General features: G+C 39.4%; 1 protein-coding gene across 9 annotated transcripts in view; it reads right to left on the bottom strand.

The window, feature by feature from the left end:
- The window catches only part of LOC145355469 (putative adenosylhomocysteinase 3), a 95,158-nt gene that overhangs the window by 1,962 nt on the left and 78,942 nt on the right, over positions 1–14,254 (bottom strand). For 6 of the 9 annotated variants that reach the window (XM_080207610.1, XM_080207614.1, XM_080207611.1 and 3 more), the window contains 10 exons: positions 13,809–13,915; positions 12,944–13,060; positions 11,739–11,802; positions 9,665–9,753; positions 7,633–7,703; positions 7,027–7,121; positions 6,541–6,639; positions 5,169–5,237; positions 1,608–1,686; positions 693–813 (listed from right to left, as the gene is read on the bottom strand). In XM_080207610.1, coding sequence (XP_080063736.1) covers positions 693–813; positions 1,608–1,686; positions 5,169–5,237; positions 6,541–6,639; positions 7,027–7,121; positions 7,633–7,703; positions 9,665–9,753; positions 11,739–11,802; positions 12,944–13,060; positions 13,809–13,915 — 911 coding nt within the window. Of the gene's footprint in view, positions 1–688; positions 814–1,607; positions 1,687–5,168; positions 5,238–6,540; positions 6,640–7,026; positions 7,122–7,632; positions 7,704–9,664; positions 9,754–11,738; positions 11,803–12,943; positions 13,061–13,808; positions 13,916–14,254 lie in introns of those variants that run through there. The other 3 variants (XM_080207612.1, XM_080207616.1, XM_080207617.1) reach the window with 1 other exon arrangement.

The following is a 14,254-nucleotide window of genomic DNA, read 5'->3' as shown; positions in this document are numbered from 1 at the left end:
TCCCACCTTTAGGTACCATTGACTCTTTGCAAATCTTCTAGAGTTACAGACTGAATATTCCCTTTCCTTATTCTTTCTCCTGTCGTTCTCACTAGTCACTTTGTCTTATCCATGAATACCAAGGTGCAGCTCTGCTGTATTTCAGACTACCTAAATTTTTTTACTTGATTTATTATTGTCACATGTATTGATATTCAGTGAAAAGTATTATTTCTTGCACACTATACAAAGTATAATCAGACAGTGCAGAAGTAGCTTCCCGCTCTATCAAACGCAAGCTTGTTTATGACATGGAGGTACTTGCTGGGATCCTCAGAAGATGCATTTTGTACAAGATCCGTACTGTATCCTAGTGCTTTATGGTACAGCAAGAGTTTACTTTTGATCCAATCTGTCCTATCTATTTAGCTGTCACCAACCAATTGTGTGGATATGATCTATAATCAGAAAATGCACAATACGATCACCTCAAAACTGGGACCCTCTCAGATCTAAAATTTAACTAATTTTTACTCTTCTAGATGTTTACATTTCCTTGTCTCAAGGACTTGCTTCATTCACAGTTCTAGTCAGAATGCCCAACCAAACACCCTCCCTGCCACCATTTTCATCTCTACCACACCAGTTAATAGTTAAACTTCATATTCCCCAAAAAAACTGTAGTTTTAACATCATTTTCTAATGCATCTTACCGATAATAGTTTGGCTTGAAAGGCCCATTTTTGTTCAAACCCAGGTATTTTGCCTGCTCGTCTGACAATTCTGTGAGATGTGCATCAAATGTGGGCAGGTGAAGACTTGCTACATATTCATCTGAAAAACGTGAGTTAGCACTGAGTTCAGCAGCAACAATCCCATAAAACAAATATAATGGAACATTTTGAAAAATAACCATATTCTTAAAATCAAATTAAGGCTGGAAAGTTTGAATAACTTCTAAATTGAGAGTAGTCCAGTAGGACTGTAATCTACAGCTTATTGAATTTTTCTGGTTGGCCTGTGGAATAACACAAATCACTAGAAGTCAAGATTCTGATATTGACAGTGTTTGCCTCCAGTACCTATGAGAGTGTGTGTCTGTCTTCTCTGATGTCTGTGTAGGTATCTGCCTCAGATGCCCCATCTATCCACATGCATCTGCATGTGTCAAGTGGGTCCAGCAATTTCCAAAAAGAATAAACTAAAATAATTACCTCAGTCTGTTCTTACACAATTAATGAGCAGTTGCAGAGCAGCATAAGCCACCCTCCCACCTGGCGCTCAAGGGATGGAGAACTGAAAAAGGATTATTTCCCCCCTGGGGTTAATAAATGAGAACACACTTTATAGGCATTTCACAAATAAATTACATCTTGCTTGCATGGTGTTCTCATTCACTTTGTTCTATTTTGTCAATTAATGTTAATATGAAAGTCACTTCATATGAAGCTACACCATCCCCAAAGGATTTGGATCTGCTGTGTGTCCAGCATCTTATGCAGATGGGAGGGTGCCGATGACAAGTCACTCAAAGCAGTTGATTTTGGATTCAATCCCTAGATATGCTGTGCCAGGTCACCTTAACAGCATGGAATGCAGCAAAAGCATACACACATTTTAGAACGTACCCATTTTCTTAGGCAGCAAGTAGACATCTTGTTTATACCTTCCCTCCGGGGCATTGTACAGCTCTATCATTGCCAGTGCCTGAGGTCAATGAATCAAATATTAGTCTATTATTTGTACAAACAGTGAAATACAGGTACAACAAAATAATGGAATCCAAATGACCTGACTTGAATCAGAGTAGCAGTTGGGCACAATACTGGCCTCAGTGCCAACTTGGCTACAGACAATGGATAATGAATTAACTAGGGCTCTTAAGTGCTACCGAGACACATGTTGACATTGGGCAAGAACAGAATGGGTTCCAGCTACAATCCCTCCTTCTCCTCCTACTATATTCATTACCTCTCCATACACAAGAGATACCAGAGAGCTGTCATTCTTGATGGAATTTTTCTTCAGCAAGACTAAGCACCTTCAATATAATAGAGGAAAAAAATTTGGGAGGAAAAAAATAATCATAATTTAGTCACAGTTCACGTTAAAAATGTGGGAAATCAGAAAGTGAATGCAGCAATAATTGTTCAAAAGTTAAAAGCTTGGTAGAGAAGATCTGCATTAAACTGGGGCAGACATTTTCATTCAACTGCTAGATAATCATGCTGGGAATTACAGCCTCATGGCTTGAGCAGCTTTTCCTGCTCCGCTGTGTAGTCCTTCCTTATTAACTCTGGGTTAGAAAACTGTTAATAGTTAGTCATTAGCACAAAACACATGGGTATCAGATACACTCAGGAAGTCCATAGCTGAATACCTTGGAAAGTAAGAATTCAGAGCTATGGCAAAGTCTGAGGTAAATATTTAGCCAGTCTTAATCATAATAGAGTTATTCTTATTTATATCTTCCTCCTCCATCACCAAAGGTACCAATTCAGGTTTGGGTACTGTTGTTGTGTTGGCTGTTCACTGACGGTTTCAATGCCATAACCATTCTTCACCTTTGGGCACAGATGACAAGAGCTAGTAGAATATTTGACAATGGAAGTGATTATAGCCAGGCCACAAATGCATTTTTCTGCAGGGGTTTACTAGAAAACAATCAGGAGTGGAAACTCTTGCTGAGATATATTTTCTTTAGCACAGGGATATTGAGGTCACGTGTTGTAGCCCAGCTGAAATCAGCTAACATCAGAGAGACTGGCAATTAAACATACGCTCCAGGTAGCTGAATATGACAACAGACAGTGCATCTACTAACTGTGTCATTGGCTCAACTACTATTTTGTTCCATCTTAGCGCACTAAGTTCTGGCAAACAAGTAAAATGTGTAGAAACAGCGTGCATCAAGCATCATGCTGTGCCATGTCACTGGGAATATATATCTGAACAAACTGATTTGTCAAACAGGATCAAATAGCTTTAATAGTTGGGACTCGGGTGGATTTGTTCAGAAGCACTGTCGTTACTGGCAGAAAGCTTGTTGACCTGAATCTGGGCAGCCTCTGCTGACTACATTTCATGCTGACATTATCAAACCTACTGCACAGAATGATAGAGAGGGCTGGGTCCATCAGTTCTTGAGAATCGAACAGACCACCATTTAAAACAAATCATCCCAAGTTTCTTTAAAGAAGCACAGTGAAACAAGAACAGGAAAAAGCAAGTCTTGGTAAATAGCTGTTTTCCAGATTGGAAGAAGGTTCTCCAAAATTCAAAGTGCTGGCATCACTTTCTTTTAGTATATATAAAAGACTTGGTTATTGCAATGTCCATTAAAATTTCAACACTTGCTGATGATACCAAACTTAAAATGCCAATCAATCTCAACAGAACATAGACTCGTGGGGTGGGCAATTGGATGGCAAGTGAAGTTTGGTGCAGAGGTGTGAAGTGGCGCATTTTGGCAGGGAGATAGGCAGAGGCAATACAGACTTAATGGCACAGTTCTAAAGCATGTGATTTATTTATTTGGATTTATTTGCATAAATCCTTGAAGGGGGCAGGACATACTGAGACAATGGTTAGCAAAACATTTGATCTTGGGCTTCATAAATAGGGACATTGAGTACAAAAGCAGGGAAGTTTCGGTCACACCTTTATAAAGCTTTAATTAGGAGAGATTTAGAGCAGTGTCCAGTTCTATCACTTTAAGGAAGGACATGAGGGTATTTTAAGAAAGCAAAGAAGTAGTTTACCAGGGCATTAGGGTTGAGGGATTTTAATTGCAAGTTTAGGTTGGATAATCTGGGATTGCTCTCCCTGGAGCAAAGGAAATTGAGAGGAGACTTGTCAGAGGTGTACAAGAACGGGTAGCTGTTCCCATTAGCTAATAGTACAGGGACTAGGGGACATGGATTTAAGCTTTTGGGCAAGAGATGAAAGAGGGAATGTGAGGAAAAACGTTTGTTGCACAGCAAGTGGTAATGACCTACAACTCACTGTGCACATGTGTGGTAGAAGCAGTGACCCAGTCAACAATTTGAAAAGGATATTGGATAGGCACTTGAGGGAGCAGAGCTATGGGGTAGAATGGGGAAATGGGAATGACTGGATTGCCCTACAGAGAGCTGCATGGACCCAATAGGTGCTTCAATGCTATAACAACTCTTACGAAAATATGACACTGAACTACGTATAGAGAAAATCAGGCAAGGTGAAAGATTTTGTCAAAGAAGTTGGTTTTAAGGAGAAAAAACATGGAGAGGTGTCAGTGGGAATTCCAAAGCATATGGTATAGACAACTGAAAACACAACTGCAGCAAGCAACAGAGGTGGTTAATTGGATGAGTTCAATCTTAATGACAAAGAAATCCACAAGCTGCTCATAACTATCGTTGGAGATGATGGTGAAGGAGACACAGAAAGGTTTAAGAAGACAGTTTTCAGAAAACAAGCTAGCAGGGATATAATTTTGCATTCCAGGATAATCCTGGAATAGTGAGCAGTTTTAACAGATGAGAGCAGACCTGATAGTGTTGAATGTGACCAGATCTGACATTGAGTGACTAAACCAGTTGTTTGTCGCATCCTTTCAAGTCTGCGTCTCTTTGACTTGAGTTGAGAGGAGGGCCCTACAGGAGCGTAGACCGGGGGAGAGAGTAATAGTTTATTCAGGAACAGGGCATCGAAGGTGGAAGTGAGAGTGCAACTGTACAAATTGGTAGTTGCAGAAATGTTGTGGTGAATGGAGTACAAAAGGCTAAGACAGTTGGGATTTTGAAAATGAAGCTGTAAGTGAATTGAGGGAATAAGTTTTCCTGGGATGGTTATAGGTGGTGGTAGGATGTGGGTGGACAGTAATACAAACAAATAAAGATGGTCTTATCTATGGTTGATATGATGGGACTGGCAAGACCTCGTGAGATGGCAAGAGCAAGGGGTGGCCATGAATATGGGTTAGGCTGTTTATAAAAACAATATGCAAAGCAAAACATAACCACTTCCAAAAATATCGATTTGAGAATTTGTCATTATATTACACTTTGCAATAAAATAGTGACATGTCTCTCTAATTAGTGTTGTAATTAATTTATTTGCTGAAGGCGTTCAGCGCTCCTATGTCACAGTATACACTTCAATTCCACTGTTAACAATTCAGCATGATAAAATACAAGTTATCATACCTGTGTGGTTGCAGTAATTGACAGCACAAAGGTAGGGACTGTGGAACAGCTCAAGTTAAGCAGTCGTCCCTAGTTAAAGAAGTGGGACAACTGGTTACTCACTGCAAACATTTTATCCTGAAAGACCGAACACAGGATACATCTCAGGAGCTAAGCTTCAACTGCATAGTGAGGTCCTTTCTATTCATTTCTCAGTTTTCCTTGTCAGATCATGTTGCCTAAAAACAATTTTGTACGCCAAGATAGATACAGGTGAAGGAGGTCATTCTGCTTAGGAAGAGTGTACAGATCCCATTACAGCTGCGACAACCTCCCCATTGGTCAACTCTTGAAGGGGATCAGCCTGGTTTCCTTGCCATACCATCCCTTTAGCTGGGTGCATTTTAATCTAATTAACTGTAGCTTAAGTATCACTTGCAATGGCTTCTCTTCCTGCTCCCATAAGGCTACTCATATTATTCTCCAAGAATCTATCCTTGACTCCCTCCTTTTCTCATCTACATGATGCCCTTCAGCAACACCATCCAAAAAACAGCTTTAGTTTCATATGTACACTGACAACAACATCCAGCTGAACCTCACCATCACCTCTCATAACTCCTCCACTATTGCTAAACTATCAGACTGCTTGAATGACATCTAGTACTGGAAACTTCATTCAACCAAACACTGAACGGTCTATGGTCCAGGGCACAAACTCAGTTTGTTAGTTGCTGGCTCCATCCCTCTCCCTGGCAACTTGCTGGAGCTAAAGCACAGGATGCAGACTTGAAAGAATGTACTGAAGAACTGGTTTATTCACCAGTGTCAGATCTGGTTGGGCCACATTAAATATCATCAGGTTCTGCTCGTCTATTAAAACTGCTCTAAAACTATTCTAGAATCATCCAGGCTTCTTTTCGCCATTGCAAACTGTCTTCTTAAAGCTCACCTTCCATTTCCTTCATCGTCACCTCTAACAGCAAGTATTAGGAGCTCATGGACTTCTTTGTCATCAAGATCGAAACCATCTGATCAGCTGCCTCTGCTGCTCCTGTATATCAGCTGTTGAATTTCCCACCTGTGCCTTTGTTACCTCCAGACCACTTTATTCAAATGTACTCCAGATCCATCTCCTAAATTTTCTCCTCGCAAACTTGAGGTAATCCAAAATTCTGCTGCCCATTTCCTTACTTGGGTCAAATCCCAAACACCCATCACACCTGTTCTCACAGACATATATTGGTCACCAACCAAGCAACTCGTGATTTAAAAAATTTAAATCCTTATTTTCAAGTCTCTCCACAATCTAGTCCCTACCTATCTCTAATCTCCTCCAGTACTACACAAACTGTACAAACAAGTAAAAAACTGAGAAGTGTGCTAAAAATACCTCAGCCAGCAACACAATCCTCTTCCCATCTGGCCAAATAACGTGATCTACTTGTGACCGAACACGCTCCCATGTGAGCTCTGGAGTTCGAAGGCTCGCCTGAAAGCACAGAGGAGAAAACAATGGAATGAGGCAGAAATACATAGTAGCTCTTCTCTCTGAAAACGTCTGGCTGTTGGGAGGCTACATTCTCAAGCTCTGGGTACGCAAACTAAATAACCACTTGACATGCTGGGAGAATACTGGTATCCACAAAGCTAACAGAAGGATCAGTAATACCTCTGACTAGAGGGTGGATGTAATGATTCAGGAAGCCCAACTTGAAAGGAACACAGTTTATACAGTTATCATACATTCTGTATTTGCGTTAATTGGGTTTCAATATTGGAATAATTTGGTTCAGTTATTTCACATTTAGTTTACATTCCACGTTGATCTTAATATTGGAATATGGTATGTTGAGTTACATTACATCCAGTTACATACCACATCAATCTCAGTATTGGAATGTCCCATATTGCAAACGATGCAGCCATTCTTCATGCGATCCAAGTGTTCTCTGGTCACTACATTTTTGTTACCTAAAGACACGGTAGATACCCAGCATTAAAACTCACAAGACAGGTGCTGTAACAAGATATAGTTACAGAGTTGTTGATGAGTAACATTGTGTAGTGTGCTCTGGATGTCCTCAATGTCCTCTGGATGACTCAAAGTAATGAGATACGGAATACACAGATTGTTCTTGGGCATTCTTTGGTTATTTTGGCAGTAGAATAGGGAACTATAACAGGTGAAGCTTTGTAAAACCCTCTGTTTCATGTTGAAGCATAAAAAGCTAAAAAATTATTATGGCCATATTCCTGCATCACAGATCAGCTAATATTTTGATTTCCACAAATAAATATTTTGGGGTTCTTCTAAATTAATTTTAAAATTTTCTTCATCTCAACTATCTGTGCCAAACCAGGATTAAAGCATTAAATTTGAAAAAAAAAATAAATTCACAAAGGTAGATTTTAATCATTGCAACTCCAACGTGAACTTCTGTTTCTTATATTGAACCTATATAAACATTAATTAATATTTTACCTGTGCAAGTAATGACAACATCCACTTGTCTAATTACTTCATTTAATTTGACAAGTCTGAATCCATCCATACTGAAAAGGAAAGGTAGAACTGCATCAATGTACATGGGAGTGGAGTCACTTCAGAAGGACAGAGTTTGAAAACAAGTCTGCCTGATTGGTATTTCTGCTCTTAAACGTTGCCACCGTCAATCTGTTTCAATAGTGTCAGAACGCAGGACACCATTTGCCAAACGATGAACCGTGACTGGGGATATGGTGCATAGCAGGTCAGGGATACCACTTGCTGAAGAATGAGCTAAGAATGAGTGACTGGGGAGATTGTGCATGGTAGGTCAGAGGAATGGCACACAACAAGAACAGGAGAGGAGAATAAGCTGTGATTCAGATGAGGTTTCTTGTAATGGGAGTAAGATTTGAAGGTCTACTACTATGTAACCTTCTCTCAGTGGCTGTTGTTAGGAGGGGCACAAAGTAGGCTAGAGATTCTTAAGCATCAATATCTCCTCCATGTCGTTATTGATTGCCCAACTGAAGTGTTTGCAGATGCTAAAGATATTAGTTATATGGAGATTTGGGCCTTGGTAGGAGAGTTTGACAACTGGCACAAACAAGCTATGTCAACTGATTCCAGTTTATTTCTCCTCTTCTGATGTTAACTCATGCTAGGATATGATTCCACGGGCACTAAGAAATGCTCTGTTGCCTCATCCAAATGATTATTCTTCACGTAAGGCTGTTCAACTGTATGATTCCATTCTCACTTAACAGCAAGGATCACCAGTAAGCAATTGGCATTTAGATCCTCAATCCTAGACACTCTAGGCTTAGCCATGAAGAATGATCACTTGGGTGATACACCAGAAGAATCATATCTCAGCAGCATGAGCATACTTGTGAATGAATACAGCTTACCTTTCTAATCATGGTGCTTGTTATGCACAAGATGACATTTCAAAGTACTTCAAAGGAAAACAGTGGGTGCAAATTAGGAAGGAAATCAGAAAATTTGGCCAGCAAGGTTAAATATGAGAACATTTAAAGAGACTTTCATGGTAGATAGGAAAGTGACAAGTAGAAGGGATTTAAGGGTAAAGTTCAAGAGGACAAGGTGCAGCAGCTAAAAGATTGGCAACCAAAGGTAAGGAGCAAAAAAAGGGAAACCCACTGTTTGATGTGTGAATGGTTTGCATGGGGAAATGTGCTGGGGATCACTGCTGAAGTAAAATGGGACCAGGCCATGGGAAAATTTCAAAGTGAAGATGAAATGCTTGAAGTTAATTCACTTGGAGACAGGAAATCAGTACAGCTCAGCACAAACCAACAACGGTGATGTGGGTGAGGACCCAGGCTGCAATATCCTGAATCAGTTAAATGTTTCGGACCATGCTGTTTAATTTCCATGTATCGCATTTCCAAGGTTGAGTCCCTGGAATCTATCAAATCAAAGAGAACACCCTAAAAGTACTGTGCTATCATAGTCCCTTCATAAACTTGTCAAACTGATGAAAAACTGGAATGAAGAATTATGTCTGCCTCTATTTACAAAAACAAACAAGTGGTTTAAACTATATCGTATAAGATTTAAATATCAAAAATAACTACTTTCTTATCCAGGAGCTGCTGAAAGAACCAGTATCAAAATATCCTTTAAACAGTGTCAACTGAGGTGCGGCTCATGACAGCTTAGAACTTTCAATCATTTGCACTGAAACATTATCACAAATTCTCCTCAATCGGCAAGCTTTTCCAACAAGAACACAAATGTCTCTAATCATGTTACGACCAAAGACACTATTTGCAGTGAATACTATTCAAGTCCTTGGTGTCAGTTTAACACCAGCTGCCATCTATATTACTGACATGGACTAAAGTGACTTCACCATAACAGAATGCTTTGCGTGGGACTGTCTCAGTTATGAGTAAGCAAATTAAACCAGAAAATTTTGTATGTTTCGTAACTTGTTAATAAATTTTACACTGCTACAAGTTTTTATTAACAAAGATTCAGCATTCTAATTCTAGGTACTTACCACGCTTGCAGAGCACAAATTGGATCAATCTCTGTGACATATACTATCGATCCCATTGCCTTTAAAGCAGCACAACAGCCCTTTCCAACCTGGAAAGCAACACAAGTTAGCATGGCAATGAACTGACCAGAATAAATGTAGCCATCAACAAAGCATATTTCCCAATCAAAATTATTGTAAATGGTCCTTAATTACCAAACAATACATTGCAACCATTTTGGTGGTTTCTAGGTTGACACAAACAAAAACTTCATACTGCAAAGTCAGCATTATTACATGTAGTTACACAGTTTGTAACCATGTTAGGAAACTGAAGTTGGATCATCTCTCCATAAACACTGCGTGACCTGTTGAATATTGTAGCATTTTTGGAATTCCAGCATCAGCAGTATTTTGCTTGAGCCCCAATTTTTTCTGCTCTTACTCTATTCAAAATTGCAGTCATTTGGTAGCACAGAACTTGATACTTGCTGGAAAAAAAGAAACACGCTGTCAAAGATTTTTGTCTAAGACTCATCAGGGCAGTTCACAAGAATACTAATCGTAAAAGGAATAATTTAGATGTCTGAGATGAGAGTGCTGATTGCTTGGCAAATGAACTTTGATTGGTCAAGACACTGCCACAAGAAATAAACCAGGGAATAGCTGTCCTCAAGATGTGACTCACTTACCCATGCTAGAAGCTACATATAGTCACATACAGGGCCCTGTCCTTTGGAGACAGAAGATCCATATCTACGCACTGCATCATTTTCAACTAAACAGAAGCTTGGGGGACAACCATTCCCAAACCAGAGTTGATTTTTCTAGTTTGAATTTGAACAAAAAAGCTTGGCAATTAACTGTTCCCTGGTGCACTCTCCATAGCAATCCCTCTATTAACCAATCAGCGCACACTTCTCATGCAGCATAAATTGTTGTTCCTACTACTATTTGCAAACTGCCCTGATGAGTGCAAGATAGAATCTCGACAGCATGTCTCTCTTTTTTCACAATATTCAATGATTTTCCCTCCTTATTCTTCAATCTAAAATGCATGATTTTTCTCTGCATCAGATAAGTAAAATCTTTCTACAAAATCTACCAATGAGTCTGTTCCCTATGATGTTGTTTAAACTCAGTTAACCATGCTCTCCACTCTCCAGTATTTTAATAGTAGCCATATGCAAATCCATGTTATTTGAATACTGGATATGTGGCAACAGCAGAAAAAAGTAAAAACTCCAGCATTCTTTGGTGCTCAGATGCATTGTTCAGATAATCTTGCTGCTAATGTGAATATTATTGGGCACATTTTACCCCCAGTGTTGGATTCAATTGAATATAAGCAAAGATTCATCTCCTAAACCCCAGAACTTTTTTTTGCAAAATACCATCACCTCAGCCCATTCTTTTCTGTGGGAGTGCATATAATTTTTAGAACCTATTTAAAAATGAAAGAAAAAATTGTATAACACAAACATCAAGATACAATTTAGAACAATGTTTCAGGTGTTGAACATTCTAAAAACAAAACTGAATTCACCACTAAATTTGTTTGCATTGGTTACATTTCTTCCAACCTACAGCAGTAAAATGCCCAAAGTAAATGGACACTATGGCCTGTTGAAAAATGTGTGGCAAGCACCAGTTGATTCCAACACACCATCGTCCTGAAGTACCAAACATGTACAAACACCATCAAATGCAATGAATCTCTGTGGCCACTTATTTTCTGAACTAGCACATAAAATCTGAAAAATATTGATGATTGCACCAAAACTCCTGATACTTTAATCTGGGAAGTGACCATAAAATGGTGTTTAAAATTCACAGACGCTTCGTAATGGTTAAGAAACAGACCATAATGAGGTATACCATTCAAATATCAGCAAACAAATCACCTAAAAGAACAGTACTGGCATCACAGTCCAAGCAATGGGCTGCTTAAAGAAAAAGAAAGCAGGTTTGAAGCTGGGTGGTAAACTCTGGGTAAGGGGTTCACACGGACAACACAAGGGTCTCAACATTTTAGGACAACAGGGTGGAAAACTAGTCTGAGAACCCCCTCTCACCCAAAAAAGGGAATATTTACCTCCCCATATCCACAGACGACAACTTGTTTTCCTCCAAACATCACATCTGTAGTCCTCTTGAGTCTTTTGTTAAAGATGTAAAATTCATACAATTAGCTCTCAAATTAACACACCAGGCAAAAATGTATTATAATCACTCACTGTTGTGACAATCATCCATGTTTCTCAGAGGCAAACTAATTAAGAAACCCACAATTAAGTTCTTGAATGAAGACTTTTTTTTATGAACACAGGTAACTGAATACACTTTTTCTATTTTCCCCCAAGGCTGTAGAAAAGAATCTGACTCCAAACCTTTGAAGGTGCTGCTCTAAAACAGACAACTATTTCAAACTTTTGTTCTCTTCCAGCAAAAATGATCGTCCCCAAACATGCAGCACTTTCTGCAATTCACCAAATGGTGAAAGGGGTACAGTAAGGGGAGCAGAGAAGTATCATGTCTCTCCAAAATCAGAATCGATTCCAAAAATCTTATTGAGCCCAAAGAGTAGACATGTTCACCGGGTAGAGAGTTGAGATCAGTCAGAGAGGCCAGTGATTGAGGAACATGTACAACACATGTAACTCAGGGAAACAATGTAATCTCTGATAATAAATAAAAAACCCAACATTAATGGTGGGCTTTATACCATCAGTACATGGAACGTCAAGAGAAGGATTTAATAAGCTCTCTGGAAACGAAACACATTTCTAACCTTATCCATTCAACAGGTTGAAACTGGAGAGAAGCCACCTGCCCATAAAGTGCTGGAGTTCAGATTTTCAAAGAAAAGGTCGTTTATTGACAAAGTAGCTTTTCACAACTTCACCTCTGGTGACATTCTGATTCACCTTCCCTGGACCCCTTCCAACGTTTATTTTCAACAGATCATCAGGAGATGCCCCTAGATCATCAGGAGATGCTGGATACAGCTCTCCTGAAAGCTTCCACTTCCTTTGGGAAACCACTCAGCTCCACCTGGGATCTTCCCACAGAAATACAACAAAAAACATTAAAGGCACAAATTAGGTTCCTACCACTTTGAGAAGCTGAATGATTAGTTTGCAATATCCATGATCAGGATGAGGACACGGGAATGGTAAAAATCTCTGGATACACATACTGCCATTTATTGGATCATCATTACTTCACCATTAAATGGATGAACATTACTGTTCCCCTTAATTTAAAGCTGATTTGCATCAGTAGTCTTTGATTACATACCCATCCAGTATTGACTCTCTACAGCAATAGAGATTATCAAACTTCTGCTTGGTTACGGAGTCGTTTACATTCATAGCTGGGACACAGAGTTTACCAGCTTTAGACAACTGGTAAAGCCTAAAACAAAATAAAGCAAAAGTCAGACATCAAGAGCTCCAAAATTGGTTTAAAATTAATCAACTGAGCTTGACAGTTCAAGATGGTTGCTGAGGAAATCACGATTCCTAAGTCTTGGCTGAAGCAGGGGACTATCAAGTAGTCTATATATCTGCAAGGGGTGGGAGGTGATTCTTCAGTTGCAGTACCACCTTGGACAATGTCCTGGGTGTGTCAGAGAGCTGCTCAGAGCATCTCATATACACCAGTGATTAAGCATTAACTGCTCCAATTGGCATACATCTTGCTCACATTTGCAGAGGGCTGTGCTTCCCCACAGTAAATAAATAAAGCTCACGATAACAAATGTGCATTACTGAGAAAAATACACATGCTTTGAAGCTTTTCATCTTGAACTCATCAGGACAGACACAAGAATGCCACATTGTATTAAACAGCACACCCTTTTAGCTGCTCGCAATAGGCAAGGTACTGACTGTACTGAACCCACTGACACTCGAAAAATACAGAACATCATATCTAAATTTGCCTGTAAAGCTTGAAGTTTAAAAGCATGCAGATTGTTGGAAGAAAAAAGTTTCATAATTAGCTATAGAATGAGATGGCATGGTAAGTCTCAACTTCAACACATAAGAATTCAGCAAACAGGAACAGCATGTAGAATGACACATTAAAATGTTAGGAAGAATCAATAAAATAGAGACAAAGAAGACTGGCTAAGCCATGTATATACTAGAGTACTACTCACCTGTGAACACCTGTCACACTCTCTTCCACTATACCCTTTATCTTCTTGAACATATTAGGATACTTCTTGTAAATCCAGTGAGTGAGATCTCCACCATCATCTAGGATCTGTGCCAAAACACAAATTAGGAAAGGCAATTTATAACCAATAAAATATGTGGTGGTACCATACCAGAACACAAAGGTACAGGATCCACAGGAAAATCACTGCAGCTCTGGTCCCAAGTGTCAAAAGTAAAGCCTATGACAAAAAGCACATAAGCAACAGCCATTCCCCATCCTCAGAGCTCAATCATTACACAGGCCTGTATCACCCATCCACTATGGAATGTACCCAATCTGAGTAATCTCCTCAGAGGAAGTTCAATAAAGATGTTCCAGACTCCACCTTTCCAAACAAAAATGAAAGAGAGATCGATATCTTATTCTGCCAATATATTTTTCTAC

Source organism: Carcharhinus amblyrhynchos, chromosome 19, assembly GCF_965287045.1.
Source record: "Carcharhinus amblyrhynchos chromosome 19, sCarAmb.v2.hapA, whole genome shotgun sequence".
NCBI lineage: Eukaryota > Metazoa > Chordata > Chondrichthyes > Carcharhiniformes > Carcharhinidae > Carcharhinus > Carcharhinus amblyrhynchos.
Note: the sequence above shows the minus strand (reverse complement) of the source record. Positions and strands in the feature narration are given on the sequence as shown.